Source organism: Panthera tigris, chromosome A3, assembly GCF_018350195.1.
Source record: "Panthera tigris isolate Pti1 chromosome A3, P.tigris_Pti1_mat1.1, whole genome shotgun sequence".
Classification (NCBI taxonomy): Eukaryota; Metazoa; Chordata; class Mammalia; order Carnivora; family Felidae; genus Panthera; species Panthera tigris.
The window spans coordinates 26251004-26266879 of NC_056662.1; the positions used below are offsets into that span (position 1 = coordinate 26251004).

The window sequence follows — 15876 nt, forward strand, 5'->3', positions numbered from 1 at the left end:
GTAAACAGACTCTTGAAGCTGCCAACTCGGGACTTGGCCAATACTGCATTTAAGTCACATGATTGCCAACTTCTCACTCGTGCTTCAGATGACAAAAATGCCACAGTGGATGAACCCGGGTGGGGTGGGGTGGGGTGGGGTGGGGGGAGACCTTTCGGGTGAAATGACACTTGCTGAAGTCACACCAATTTTCTACTTTACACAGAAGCACTCACATAGGGAGACCTAAGTCAAATGAGGGCTCTGAACTCTGCCACAAGTCGAGGTGTAAGAAGTAAGGCAGGAAGCAGGGTGAGGGAAGACAACTATGCAGATGTCTGCGCTGTTAATGTGTCGGGAGAGAGGCAGGCAACGAGCGTGGCTGTTTCTTCAGCAACCTGCTGTCAGAAGTACATCAGACGGAGCCCTCGGGCCCCAGCTATTGCTGAAGGTGGTAACCCCGGAGCCAGATCTGGAAAGCCTGCCTGGGGCCACCCAGGGCACTCACCCTGGACTCCAGAGCACTTAACGCCCGTGGCGGTGATTTGTCACGTACGGCAGCGAGCGGCCAGTGGGAGGTCGGAAGAGAAGAGACGTGAGGGGCGAGACACGTCTGCGCAGCTGAGCGCGGGCGGGCTGGCTGTGGCTCTGCAGGCTACAGCAGGTCCACTAGGCGACCGAGCCACGCTGGCAGATCACAAGTCAGTCACTCCACCCTCGTGTCGGGCAGCACAGCGCGCAGTGGCTCTGACACAGGTGGAGAGAAGTACACCACTTTAATGCAATGATGCCGAAGACGGAAAATAAGGGAGAGACACTTGTGTTCTCTGTACAATACATCCATTTACAGAATCGGCCAGTACTGTGTACAACATATAAATACATGATAAAACATTAGAGGTGCATAGAGCATACTTACAGAAGCCAAAAAATTCACTTTATACATCCAAGGATAAAGAGTTAAAAATATAAAAATAAGAAACACACACTGCTTTGAAATGTAAAATGACTTTCACATACACAGGTGCGTGGAGATGCCCACTCCCACGGAGTCCAAAGTGACAGGGAGGGTGTCAAGCAGAGGAATTCACCTGCCAAATATCTGGACATCTGACTTACAAGGTCTACAGATGGCATTTTAAGAGGAAAGACAACCCTATGCCCGACCCCGTTGTCCAAGCGAGTCTATTCGAGGTTCCAAAAGCTCCTGTGGGCCAGTGAATTGTACCGAGACAGGAAAGTCCCAAATTTGCTTCAGCAACAGAACCAAAGGTCAAACCGGCTCCTGTCAACTGGCCAATGCCAGAACTGTGACCCTGAGGTCAGCAGGTGCTTGGGCCCCCTGGCGGGCACTGCTGGGAGTTATTTTAACCCTGTGCTGGCTTCCCCAGCCATCAACTAACTCCCCCAGGACCAGAGTAGCAAGCAGAAGGAAACACGGCAGGGAGGGGGCAGTGGAAGACTGACATTTCTACTCAGTTCGGGTAGGTTAGTTCCCTCGATGGAGAACACAACCTTCTTTCTTCAGTTTCGAGTCCCTCTGGGTGTCAAGCAAGCTCCCCATGCCACACCAGGCTCTGTCTGCACGAGAGCTTGAGTTGGCCAGCCGGCCTCGGGCGGCCCAATGAGCTGCCCCGCGGGAAGCCCTTGCAGCTAGACCAGCAGAGTTGGTAAGCGACAGAGGGGCCTTAGCACTACAAGTTTTAGGGAGGGGCAAGAGTGCTCTTGCCTAGAGAAACAGAGTCTGTTATATCAAGGGGTTCTGTACACAGATGGAAGATCAATCATTATCAAAATACACACACTAACTATACAACTTTTCCCATGGCCATAATTTATTATCTCACCACAAGGCACAATACACAGAGCTTTGAGGGTCCAATACAGTCATCGTGACAGAACGCACCACAGCCCTGACACATGATCATGGCTTTCAGGCTGCACGCACACTGGAGCGAGATGCTTTCCACCGTGCTGCTGTCGGTGAACATCTGCAAGGAAAGTGATGCACTGTGGCTCGCACCAAAGTTTGCTTTGTGGCTCAGCTGCACCACACTTCCAGCAAGGCCTTTGGGAAAGGTGGGGGAGCTCGAGGAATAATTAAAGCTGGTGGAACTTAGCTGGAGTTTGGAAAGCTTCCCATAAAATGCCTGCTTGATATTGAGTTGGGAGGGGATGGAGGAAGGCTCCAGAGGCTGACCAGGCCCTTTCCCAGGCTCTCGGGGTAATTTCCAGAAGGGCAGGTCAAGAACAAAGGGCATCCCTTGCAAGTGATCCACCAGCTCCCGAGGACCAGGCCCAGCTGCGTTCCTGTTCTCTGCATTTGCCTTGAGAGGACCGCCCCCAAAAGTCTTCTCGTTCTTGACACCACCAAGAGAGGCAGGCGGTGGCCTCGGAGCCCAGTCTTCCCTGGCAGTCTGTACCCCACCAGACACAGAGTTTTTGCTTGGCCCCAACTTCCTACTGGGAAACCCAGGAGGGGCATCAGCGGGCAGTGGCGTCGGCTCCACGGGTCTGGGGCGCTGAAGGGCCGCGGCCTCATTCCTAGGGCCAAAGAGCTTCTTCCCTTGACCTCCAGCACCATTCTGATTACCCAGGGCCTGACCTGTCTGATCGGGATCCAAGGAGATCACGTTTGGAGATGAGAAACAAGGGACTCTCGAGGTAGTGAGATTTCCTGGACTTCTGCCTGGGGCAGCATTTGAATTACTGCGCTGGGACAGGTCACGGGCTTCCTTCCGATCTTCCACACTAACGGGAGAGAACTGCTCTTTGGAATCCACTTCTTCCACTTTCCCAGAGGCAGCCATCAACTTTGTCACTGGATACACGGAGTCTAAACTTGGGGCTGTCTTGGCAATCTTCTGGGGAGCTCCAGGAGCCTGGGTGGGTTCCAGCCTGGCAAGACCAGTGCTCACTTCACGGATCTCAGGTAGAAGCAGCTCCTTTGAAGCTCTTAAAGAACGGGGGCTGGTCTTGCTACCTGCACAGCTGTTTACCAAAGGGTCCTGCAAAGATCCCACTCCCAGGGAGCTGCCATGGCCCTGCTCTTTCATAAGCGGGAGTCGTGGGGATTCAGGTTTGCTACTGCCTTGGGCTGGAGGAAGAACCTTCTCTAGGGGTAAGTGACCCTGCAGCAACTGCATCACGAGTGGGTTAGTGGCCTCCATGGAGGACCCAGGCCTGCCCAGCAATGTGGGCCTTGACTGGTACTCAGTACTGGCCAGCAGCAGGGAATCTGGAAACTTTTGGGGAACTGCACATACACGAGACACCCAGCTCTGAGGAGGAGCCATGCTGTCTGTCCTCATAACCAGACTCCGATCACCATTCACCTTGGAGAGTGAGGCAGAGTGGTTCCAATCGTGTTTCTCATCCGTGTCCGCCACCAAGGCTCTCTTCACCACTGTGGCCTCACTGGGGTCGGCCTCGCTGCTGTCCTCAGACAGGTGGCCTTCAAAGTCAGAGGCCGTGTCTGTGGACTCACCGTGAGGACTTAGTGCTTCAGACTCTCCATTGATCTTCAATTTCTCACCTGCCACCGGTTTGCGGTGGCCACCAGCACTGTCAGCACACCCTTGCAACGGCACCGTCCAGACCAAAGAGAAGTGCTCCGGGGGAACTAGCCCCTCCTCAGTCAACTCCCCAGCTGACACAGGAATGAGGGGGGCAGCTTTCTCCCATTCTTCCACAGCCTGGGGCTCAGCAGATGGGACACGTCCTCTGGAGTCTGGTTCAGGCCGTCCGACCGCCTCATCATTTGACAGGCCGGGCACCCAAGGAGCAGCACCATCAGAGACGAGGGCCTCAGTTGTCAGGTTTTCTTGTCTAGTAGCACTTTCCCTCGTGGGTGAGCATGAATCACCAAGTCCTAATTCATCATCACATTGTCTGTCCTGCAGGCAACCAGCCAAAGACAACTCAGTGGTGGAAGTGGGAGTCACATTCACAGGATGCTTCATGGTGGGGTCACTGTCATGGTCAAGGGTCTGGCCAGGTCCTCCTTCCAGTACAACACCCCCCGCTAGAGACTGCACAGGATCATTCTCTCGGAGAAGAGAGGGTCCTCGATCCTCATTATCGCTTTCCCGGGAAGTGGTACCAGACTCACGTTCAGTTCTAACATCTAGATGCAACGCAGGTTGCTCAACTAATCTCTCTGGTACTGGGGTTCGGGAGGACAGTGGGGGCAGAGCCTGGCACGGCTGGTCCCCGGTGGGAGCAATGGGGAGCTGGGAGGCATCTTCCAGACCACTTGTGAGGACATCTGGAAGCCTCCGTAGCGGGCAGCTCTCCTCCTTTCTGAGAGCGATCGGGTCCTCTCTCCTGGCTCTGGACACGGCAGACCCAGCCTGGATATGCTCCCCGTTTAGAGAACAAGGCGGCAGTAGTTGTGTTCGCTGTAGATCTGCCGCACACTCTCCAGGGGTGCTCGGGGCTCCGCGGGGCTCAGGGTGGCCACGGGCCTCACCACCATCACCACTGCCGCCGCCTCTGCCACCTCCCTCATCGGTGGCCCCGCCGCCACCTCCACCCGGGCCACCCCCCCCTCCGATGGCAGTGGTGGCCGCCTCTCGATGACAGTGGTGGCCTCTCGCCCCTCGGACTTGCAGAGCACGGGCTTTAATGTCTGCGAGGGTCCTGGCACCAGTCCAGCCCCGGCAGGAGGACTCCGTGATGGGGACGATGCGGGGGCATATCTGGTAAGTGGGCTGACCTTTAACCACCCAGGGTGGTTTGATACGTGAAAGTTGAATCTGCAAGAGAAGAATTGGAAGACAGTTTTATCGACTGGGTGGCCTGACCTAGCAACTGTAAGGCTAAACTGGGATTCTAGTAGCTTAGGAGTCATGGCCTAAAGAATCAAATAATTTTCTTTACAAATGAAATAATGGTGGTAAAATGGCTGTCCGTGACACCACCCCATTCTGAGAAGATTCAGCTCCAGGGCTGTTGTATGCCATGCTTCTAAATTTAATTTCTGGTGGGACTGTGTGAGTCACTGCACAAAGAATCTACCACCACCTAATAAAAGATTTAAAAACCCCAAAGGATTCTGACCTCCAGAGATAACTTCAACAGAGTAACAAAGAAGTGAGGAAGAAAAGAACCTTATCCCCCTGACTACCAGGCAGTCTCAAGAATGGTTCTCTGGCAGAGGGCTCTACGCTCGTGTAATTAACACGACGGCCCAGAGCCTTCCATCTCTACAAAGGGGCTCTGCACATCTCCTGGCCCTCAAAGGGATCCTGGCTCCAGGACAGCCAGGAATCAAACAGCCTCCTACCCGGATGGGCGGGACTTTGGGCTCCTCTTTGGTGGGCTGTGGCTTCTCGGTGTGAACACTTTCAATTGTGTTACGAAAGGACTGACGGTCTTCAAGCCGGGGCTTCTTTTCGGGAAAGGACGCAGAGGCCGCCTGCTCAAAGGACTTCCTCTTCTGATCCTTGGGCTCCTGAGCCGCAGTCTCCTGAGGCAGGCTGGGAATCCTGTCTGGAGACGCGGAAGCACGTGCCAGGTCGCCTGGATCGGTCTGGGTCCGGGAAGCCACAGGCTGGGTCAGGAATTCGGGATTCTCTGGGTCAGGTGCTGCAGAGGCCATGCCAGGCAGATGGGGGCCGCCCGCCTCTGCTGAGTCGCTCTTAGCCTCCCCGTCCTTGTAGAGGGGGATGTCTGGTACCACAGACTGTGTGTCTTTAGCAACCGCTGCTTGTTCTGGTTCCTGCTTTTTGTAAAGATTCCTTCTGGCTCTAGTTCGGAGATCCGGCCGAGAGCGTTTCTTGAAATGCCCATCTCGCTGCCGGGTAGCTGGACCACGCTGTGGCCGCACTGATTCTCCTGGGACACGCAAGTCACTCTTGATTTCAGCCTCCTCGTGGCCCACGTTCTGATGCAATGACTCTTCTTTGGTCAAACCCAATCTGCAAACCAAATTCATACCATCAGTTACAGGGCAGAGAGGACATGCCTATTTTATTCTAGATGTTAGATATCTCAGAACAAAATAAATCTGCATGGTCCATAATACCAACCATAGAAAAATGTATTATCAGCTTTCTCAAGAGTGGCATTAAGCTAAGTGAGCCTAGCAAGCCACTGCCTTCAACCTGTCCTCACCCCACACACTGGTATGCACAACTTCGAGAGTATTTGTTTCTCTGCCCTCCAAAGCCCAGACCAGGACTCACAGCACCGAGGGCCTTACTTCTGTCCATAGTAGTCTTCAAAGAACTTTTCTTTCCACTGTTCCACTTTCTTTTCCTTCTCCATTTCCTGTCGGATCCTGACTTGCATCTCATGAGTGAATTCGCCTAAAGAGAAATAAAGCTTTTTGAGTGTGTGCATTCAGGATATTAATGTCTATCTTAGGGAAAGGTAAATCCTGCAATTCTACCACATCAGGACTTTTCAAAATACACATGACTTTGGTTTCAGTGTGGAGATCTTTTTTTTAACCCTATCTTCTTCATGCTGGTTTCTGTCTCCTCCAGAGCCACACCATGTTCTCACTCATGACAGAACTAACATGTCTATTACTAGGGAAATTTATTCTTCCCACAGATAATCAAGTCATTCAACAGCAAAGCAACACATGGATCAAAAAAGCAAAACAGAAACAAATAAAAGAACCATTCTTACTCCCTGTGCAGAAAAAAAGTTAACAGGGCAGGCCTGACCGCTTATCTTTGGAAAGGCCTGCTTACAAGGTTGGCCCTTGGCTGACATCTGGGAACTTGGATTTCAGGAGGGTTCCCACCCCCGCTAACTGACATGAATGGCTCACTGTGCCTAAACTGTTTATGCAAACAAGATGGTTTATGGCAAGCACCTGCTTTCCTTCAGGGAATCTGGAATGTAGTTATGTGCCAGGCAGAGGCTTCCTACATGATCAGCTCCAAGTAAAAAAAAAAAAAAAAAAAAAACAAAAAAAAACCAAAAAAAAAACCCCTAGGTACCGAGTCTCCAACAAGCTTCCCCAGCAGATCACATTTCACATGTGCTGTCAACAGCTCACTGCTGGGAGAACTGAGCGCATCCTGTGTGACTCCTCTGGGAGGACTCTGTAAGCTTGCGCCTGGTTTCCCTGGATTTCACTACAAGCGTCTTTTCCTTTTGCTGACTTTGCTCTGTATTCCTTCACTGTGATAAATCACAGGCACGAGTACAGCTATATGTGAAGTCCCATGAGTCCCGAGTAGGACTACATGCAGAGTCCTATGAGTCCTCCTAGTGAATCATCAAACCCAGAGGGAGTCTTGGGGACCTCCCAGCACACTCCCCGTGCAGCTCTCCCATGAAACTAAATTAAGAGAAGCTGACAATCACTTCAAGTGGCAATGTCCAAAAAGAGCTCAGTGTATAGGTCAAGGCCATGGTGCACCTTCCTCCACCCATCTAGACAATGTCAGGATTACCAGAAAGACAGGAGTTGAAAGTTTTAATGACGCTGACGTGGTGGATATATACACACAACACGGCAAAAGCCCAAACACCCTGTACCTTCTTTAAAGCTATAGGACACATTAACGCTCACCACATTCATTAGTAGTGCAAGGAAAGCCTACCTTACACTGAATACTCCCTTGAAGAAAAAGAAGAGACTGGTGAAAAATGAATGTCTGGGTTTTAAATACCAAGGACAAGCGACACCACACACGGCAGGCGCCTCTCAAGCCGTCTGAGAACGTCTACTCACCGTCAGCCAGGCGTTCGCGCCAGCTCTGAGCCGCATGAGTGAAGAATTCGTTATTCAGTGCGCTGCTGCTGAGACGCAATAGGCCATCTGTTCCCACCTAGGGGGATCGAGGCGAAAAGCACAATAAAGAAACTCAGAGAGAGAACAGAAGCCCACCCAGAGGGAAGCAAAGAGGAGGCCGCCCCTCTGCACCTGTCTGTCCACTTCTGGCAGGAGGAAGAGGAGCTGCTGTTGGAAGTGGGCTGGCAGGGCATGGAAGGTCCGAGAGTTTATCAAGGCCCGGAGGTTGGTGTTGACAAGAATAGACCCAGGCGTCTCAAAATCTATCTCTTCCCCTCTGTTGCGCTTCATCTGACCTGTGATTGCAAAGCAGTGAGAAGCAAGGTACAGATTTTCAACTTTTCAAAGCGAAGGAACAAATGCCAACTGAGGGAGAACATTTACCGGCAGCACCCAAACTACACGGAACTGATCCACACATACATCCAGGCCGCCCTAACCTGCACGTCACAATCACTCTGTCCAGGTCACTGATGTTGCCACCAAACCTAAGAGAACGCTTGGGCTTGCATCCTCAGACGAGACTCTGTGCCGTGCCGGGACACAGGCTGAAAGGGACACTCTTCCCACAGAGAAGCAGGCAGGGGGCAGGCTGCAAGCTTCCCTCCAAAGCTGGAGAACAGGCTCCACAAAGCCAAGTGGAGACATGATGGCGGTTGTCTGAAAGTGAATCTACTGAGTGTCCTACAGACGACTCTGCAGACGCCTTCCCTCAACGGGACGGAGAGAGGTGATCTCCACACGGCAAAGTACTAAGGGCCGTTTAAAGCCGCTGAGCTGTCAATCTCTCTCACAGAAGCGTCAGCAAATGTCACTTGTATTTGAGAAAATCACTAAGAATAGAGACTCATGAGACCTTAAGGTTAAGCACTGCGGAGGAGTTGGAAGAGCAGCAAGACAACAAACCCAGGTCCCACTTGGGCAACGGTTTAGTCGAATTTTCAGAAGCCAAGGCTAGTCTTCTTAATGGTTTCATGTGGCCCGTCTACAAATAACCAGCATGTGGGCTCTGAGAAGTAAATTCAGAAATCGCAAACAGCATAGTGGCCTTGCAAATAGCCTGTAGCCCTCCCGAGGGGTGGGAGGAGCACTCCAAATTCAACACAGGCCTCCTTCCGCAACATGCTGACTAGGCTACAAAAAGGGGTCCTGACCGCAACTCTGGGTGCTGAGAACAAACGTGACAGGATGCTACCCAAGAAAGAAAATAGATGCTGGAATTCTTCCCTGAGAAGCTCAAAAGCAATTTTCACTCACTCCAACACTTGCTAAGCAGCACCACGGCAGGCACGGGCCACGCCCTTACAGGGACATACATGGAACAATGTGGCGTCACCTCTGCCCACAAGGAGTTCTCTCTAGTCTAGCAGAGATCTACACGTGCAATAACCAAAATACGAGGTTTAAAAAAAAAAAAAAATTAGAGGTCCACCCAAGAAATCAAAATAAACTGGTACAGGAAGTGGAACAGAAGATGTCCTCTCCTCACTAGGCCTGCAGGGGCCCCCTTTACAGGCAGAGAAATGAGTGCCAAGCCACTCACCTGTGGCCGGCTTCCGGAAGCCTCTCAGGAGCGGGGCAGGGTCCCGGGCGACCTCGGCCTGGCCACGAGTAGCAGCGCTGCCCAGGGCCAGAGAGCCGCTGCTGCTGCTGGACGGGCTGCCGCTCTCGCCATCGGCGTGGCGGCCCGAGAACCCTGAAGGCACAGCATTCCACTGGTCAAAAGCATCACCCGCCGCGCCCAGGGCTCTCAGACAAGCCTACTTCTCCCAGCTCTCCCTGAGACACTGCCAGCAATAGCGGGTGCTTCCGTGGCCCAACCTTGGGCTGTCAGAGATCACCACCGCATGGTCTGGCTTTATGGTATCACGAAAGAATGCCAAACCGCCATCTTCATCTGCACAGCACTGCACCTTTACCAAGCACCTGCACACTCCTTCATCGGACCCTCGTGCCGCCCTGGGAGACCAAAAGGCGGTGTGCACGGCAGAGCTCAGCACCGGAACCTAACTCAGGCCTCACCACCACAGCGTGCTGCCCACCAGGAGGGCCTCTTGCCTCGACGGGCACCGTACCACCTAGGTCAGACACTGCTGCCAGACGGAGGCAGGCCCCAAGACCTGAGGAAGGAGCATCATATCACAAGGTTGCACATACCTGATGCAGATTCCACGTGGGCCCCGTTTACCTTCAGAGGAGTCAGAACAACTCGAGGCAGCATCACCCCAGTCTTTTTCTTTTGCTTGTTCGCCTGTATCGCCGAGGGATTACAAAAGGAGCCCGAGTCACCTGCAGGGCCACAAGAGTGGTCCCTCTCCACCACGTTTCCACCCACCATCTCGTACAACAGAGTTCATATATTCAACCAGCTCAGGCATGTGATGGGGGAGCGGCACTGACTCGTGTTACTGAGCCGTGGCCAGCACCTTGCCAACTACCACTCCAGGCTGAGTGTACTGTATTGTTACCCTGTTTTACAGATAAGGAATTTGCCCAAGGTCCCAAAGCTGGTGAGCGGCAGGGCCATAATTCCAAGTGCTGACTCCCAAGCTCATTTGCTCCCCACTCTACACTGTGCCTTCCCCGTCCCAGATATTCCTGTGTTTGTCAGAAGTAGGAGGCAAACTATATTATCTGTGGTAATGAAGAAAAACAAACCACTCTGCTCTCAGATCCACAACCCACTTTTCCTATGGCCCACTCTGAACTGTACCAACACGTGAAGACCAAACTGATTTGCTCCACTCTCCCTACACGCTCACAGTTAACACAGAAGAGTCCTATCTCCTGCCTGGCCCCAACTAGCCCCAGCCTAGCCACCAACTCTCCTCCCTACCTGTGAGGAAGCTCTGTAGCTGTCCCTAGGATTGGAAAGAGGCCGGCTCTGAGATTCTGCAGAACAGGATGCGTTCGAAGACGTTTCATCAAGAGAAACTGGAAGAGGGGGAAGTGAAGGTTAGTCTCTAGCAAGCTGCCTGCAGCTCCTGGCCCATCCTGTGAAGGGTACTTACCATCGTTTTCACCACTCACAGTGCTGGCTTCGTTAGACCCACAGCTCTCCGCGTCGGCTGTGTCCTCTGGCTCCTCTCCCTCCACTGCAGCCGGACTGCGAGACCACTGCAGGGCATCCTTCTGTGACAGCAAGGCACAACTCAGGTGAGCAAAACCCGACAGATGCTACAGGCACAGCAGTCACTCCTAAATGCGCACTGCTTTTGGAGAAGAGAGATTTAGAATACTGATAAGTTCCTATCCCGTTCTAACTGACCTCTTTCTCTGCAAGTTCTTTTCATACATGCGTCACGAAAGTCAGACACAATTTCATGTTCACTCACTCATTAAACATTTATGGGGTGCCCCCTATAAGCTACACCATGCTAGTTCCTGGTGGGGGGTGGTGTATAAGGAGGGAGAATCAGGGTCCTGCCCTCAAGGAACTCAAAGGAGTAGGAAAGAAAATGAAATCTACTACAATACAAAGCACAGCAACAGATGTACAGAGAGAGCTGGGGCAGTCCGGAAGAGGGGACACCTAACTCAGTGAGCCGGAGGAAAGACGGCACGGAGGTAAGGCCTGCAGGGAGATGTGTCTCTTAAGCTGAGTTTTAAAAGTTAAACTAGCATTAAGCTAGCAGGTGGATGGTTTGGCAGTAGGAGACAGGAGGGAGAAGATTCCAAATGCAAGGAAAGCATAGATTTCAACAAGCACCTGGAGGACTAGGTGCATAAGGCTTAAGAGCGAGCAGCCAGGTAAATGATGAGACGCTGTGCTGCGGGACCAAGATTCTGACTACCTGTGAGTCTCTGAAGGGCGCTGAGAGGGGCACGATGTGAGCCGCAGGAATTTCATTCTGGCAACGATGGGAAGTCTGCAGGCAGGAAGAGGACTTGGGACTGTGGTGAGGCCCAGGGAAAGTGCTGGCCACCTAAACCATGAGTTCAAGGAAAGCAGGCCAGAGTGCAGGAGAGCTCCACTCCTGATTTATTCTCCTAATGGAGAACAGGCTCTGTGGCAGTCTTAGTTCAACTCCACTGCCAACCCAGGGAACACCAAGGGGCCACCTTCCACCTCACAATTAGGAAGGACTCTGAATGAATACTGGGGGCTGAGGAGAGGAGGAACAGAGATACATCAGGACAAGGAGGTCTTCTTCTTTAAATAAAGTGTGTGAAGAAGAGCAGATAAAATCATGATTCTACCTCTTACAAATACACCAGAAATTTATAAAGGAAAGCTACACAATTCTAACTCATCAATTTCATGGGTCCCTTGACCCCTTGTATTAAATCTTCATCATTTCCATTAATTTAAGCCAAAATCATGTTGCCTTAAATTAATAAAAAAGAAAATGGCATGTTAGATCTTTATTTCTTTTCCTGCCAGCTCTAAATGCTCCTCAGAATCAAAAGCTAAAGAATATTTTTAGTGTTAATCTTGGAATTATGCTTAATGGCTGCCATGTGCATAGAATGATGAACCAAACCTGCTCTTGAGTCTCACGAGCAAACGAAGATAATAAATCAAGGAGGTCTGTTACAAGGGCAAAACTGACCCCAGAACTCCAGTTCTAGTAAGTGTGAAGGAATCGTGCCTACATTCTTGGTGAGAGTGAAAATGGTATCAAAGGTTCATGTGCTACCAGTGGGAGAGTAAGCTGTAAACGAAAATCTAAAGTCCTCTTAACCCAACGCTTCCATTTCTAAGACTACACAGGACATGAAAAGCATGAATTCTTAAAAAGAGAAAGTCAATCAATTGAACTACATTAAAATTAAGATCCTTTATTCCACAAAAAACACCATTAATGAAGTAAAAAGGGCAAACTACCTACAGAGTTGGAGAAGATACAACCAATAAAGAACATGTATCTAGATTACATAAATCAAGAAGAAAACAGAACCCAGGAAAAGAGTAGGCAAAAGACCATGAATTAAAGCACTGTCCCAAATAGGATATCCAAATGAACAACATTCACACATAAACCTCTTCAACCTCACTAACAATAAGGAAAACACATTATAATGCAAATTAAGGCCACAATGAGATATCAACACACCCATAAGAATGGCTAAAATGAAAGTTAACCATACCAAGGAGTGTTAATGAGGATGAGGAATGGGCACAATGAAAACTGATCCAACCATCTGAGAATAGTTTGGCATTATGGGCACAGTTGAAGGTACAAACATCCCACAACACAGCAATGTCAGTCCTACATGTGATTCTCTAGAGAAATACGTGCGCGCGCACGCACACACACACACACACACACACACACACACACACACACGCCGTGAAGCAGATCCAGTGTTCATAGCAGCAACATTTGTAACCTGGTCTATAAATAACCAAAATGCCCATCATCAGTAGAATCAAAACATGGTAGTATACAATGAAAAATGAATGAACTACCGCCACTACAACAATATGGATGAATTTTAAAAACAAAATGTTGAATGAAAGAAGCCAGTCACAAAAGAGAGCACACTGTAATGACTCCATTTGTAAGAAGTTCCAAAAACAGGCAAAAATAAAACTACACTGTTGGGGATGTAAACACAGGTGGGAAACAATAAGGAAAAACAAAAATAGAACTTCTAAAAAGGACAGTAGCTACTACCTTTGAGGGGAAGAAGGGAGCTGTGAGTGGGAAAGGGTTCTGGGGGCTGCTGGCCACGCTTGATGTCTTGATCTGTGTGGCAGTTACAAGGATGTTTACTTTACAACATTCATCAAGCTGAACATTTATGTTGTAAGCAGTTTACTCTTATATTTCTACAATAAAAAAGTTTTAAAACAAAAAATAATTCCAGTATTTCCATCAAGGAACACTACCATAGTCATTTGAAATAAAGCTGCAGGGTATTTAATGACAAGAAATGATGATACAGCAAGTGAATTAAGCAAATCCATATGGTATGATTCCATCACCTGTTTTTAAAAAAATTGTGTGAATGTGTTTGCATAAACAAAAGACAAGAACAATGATATTAATGATATTCCTTACATATGTTAGTCATCGCTACCTCTAGGTGGCAGAGTTGTAAGGACTTTCTTTTTGACACGAGGTATTTTCTACAATTAATGTATATTGGCTTTTGTGATCAAGAAAATAACATTAAAAAAGAAAAATTATAATGCTAAATGCTTCTCTGGAAAGTAAGTCACTAAAAGCTAATTTCCTTTCCAGAGGCCCTAGAGTCTAGGGGAACCTAGTGTTGATTACAAATCTCATTAATTAAACAAACAGAAATACTGCCCATTTGTTTGCAATTCAAGCTACCATCCCAAGTTTCTAAAGCCATATTTTCTGTAAAATGCAAACAGAACTTTTAAGAAAATGAAAGATTAGCAATTCTAATTCTGCCTTTTTAAAAATCCTTAATCTTTCCATTTTATAAACTCTACACGTTTGACACCATAACTTTCCAAACATTAACTGTAGATGTCTGACAAAAATGAAATGGGCTGAGAATTACAGGCATCAGATAATATGCCTTAGGACTCAAGACTGTTTTGTTTTTTTGTTTTTGGGTTTTTTTTTTTTCACAAGGATATTTTCTATCAAGAAACTGTGTTTAAAGAAATTAACAGGTAATAAGTGATCCTTCACTGAAACCTGAATACTAAAAATGTTACGAAAGCAGGATGCCTGGATGGCTCAGTCAATTAAGCATCCAACTCTTGATTTTGGCTCAGGTCATGACCTCAGGCTCATTAGATCGAGTCCCATGTCAGGCTCTGTGCTGACAGCAAGGAGCCTGCTTGGGATTCTCTCTCTCCCTCTCTTTCTCTCTGCCTCTCCCGTGTGTGCACGCATATGCTTGCTCTCTCAAAATAAATAAGTAAACATTTAAAAACAAAAAATGTTATGAAAGGGGCGCCTGGGTGGCTCAGTTGGTTGAGTGTCCAACTCTTGATTTTGGCTCAGGTCATGATCCTAAGATTGTGGGATCAAGCCCTGCATCAGGCTCCACACTGAGCATGGGACCTACTTAGGATTCTCTCTCTCTCTCTCTCTCTCTCTCTCTCTCTCTCTCTCTCTCTCTGTCTTTCTCTCTCCCCCCCCCCCGCCCCATCCCTCTCTGTCTCTCCTGTCTCTCCTCTCTCTCCTGTCTCTGTCTCTCTGTCTCTGTCTTTCGCTCTGTCTCTCTGTCTCTCTCAGCACCTGGGTGACTCAGTTGGTTAGGCATCTGACTTCGGCTCAGGTCATAATCTCATAGTTCAAGAGTTCGAGCCCCACGTCGGGCTCTGTGCTGACGGCTCAGAGCCTGGAGCCTGCTTCTGATTCTGTGTTCCCTCTCTCTCTGCCCTCCCCCTGCTCATGCTCATGCTCTGTCTCTCAAAAATAAACATTAAAAAATTAAAAAAAAAAAAAAAAAAAAGATTCTCTCCCTCTCCCCCACTCTCTCTCTTAAAAAAAAAAAAGTTATAAAAGACAATATTGGGGTATTTAAATGTGACTGCATAGTACATACAGCAAGGCTGCAATAATGTTACATTTTCTGAATATGATAACTGCATTGCATTTTAATATACGGGAATGTTCTTGGATCAATGTATACACCCTGTGTGTCCTTTCTCTTACTTTTTAAAATGAGGTATAATTTACACAGTAAAACACATATCTTACGTATACTTTCTGATGAGTCTGACAAATGCATATCAAGATACAGAACATGTCCAACATCCCTAAAAGTTCCTTTGTGCCCCTTCCTAGCCAACCCCAACTCTACATTGCCTCTCCCACCCACTGACACAATTATTATTCTTATTTCTATCACCAAAAATTACTTTTGCCTGTTCGTGGTCTTCATGGAAACAGAATCATACAGTACATATTCTTTTGTCCCTGGCTTCTTTTGCTCAGTCTAATGTTGATGAAATTCATCCGTGTGGCCACAGGCATCAGGTCATTATTTGTTATTACAGAGTAGTGGTCATATACAACCATGTGTCTATCTATTCTCTCATCAAAGGACATCAGCATTATTTCCAGATTTTGGCAATTATTAATAAAGCTACCACAAACATTCTTGCACACCCCTTTTTCTGGACAGGTTTTTTATCTCTTGTGAGTAAATATTCAGGAACAGAATTGCTTGGTATGGGATGAATGATTAAAAAGAAAAACAACTTC

At 48.8% G+C, this 15876-nt stretch overlaps 1 protein-coding gene across 5 annotated transcripts in view; it reads right to left on the reverse strand.

Moving 5' to 3' along the window:
* Positions 1-802: 802 nt before the first annotated feature.
* The window catches only part of ASXL1 (ASXL transcriptional regulator 1), a 75494-nt gene continuing 60420 nt past the window's right edge, over positions 803-15876 (reverse strand). For 4 of the 5 annotated variants that reach the window (XM_042980654.1, XM_042980653.1, XM_042980655.1 and 1 more), the window contains 9 exons: positions 10747-10867; positions 10572-10669; positions 9893-9986; positions 9279-9431; positions 7868-8031; positions 7676-7772; positions 6185-6290; positions 5267-5900; positions 803-4736 (listed from right to left, as the gene is read on the reverse strand). In XM_042980654.1, the coding sequence (XP_042836588.1) occupies positions 1818-4736; positions 5267-5900; positions 6185-6290; positions 7676-7772; positions 7868-8031; positions 9279-9431; positions 9893-9986; positions 10572-10669; positions 10747-10867 (4386 nt within the window). In that variant the 3' untranslated portion in view covers positions 803-1817. The remainder of the gene's footprint in view (positions 4737-5266; positions 5901-6184; positions 6291-7675; positions 7773-7867; positions 8032-9278; positions 9432-9892; positions 9987-10571; positions 10670-10746; positions 10868-15876) is intronic. The other variant, XM_042980657.1, reaches the window with a different exon arrangement.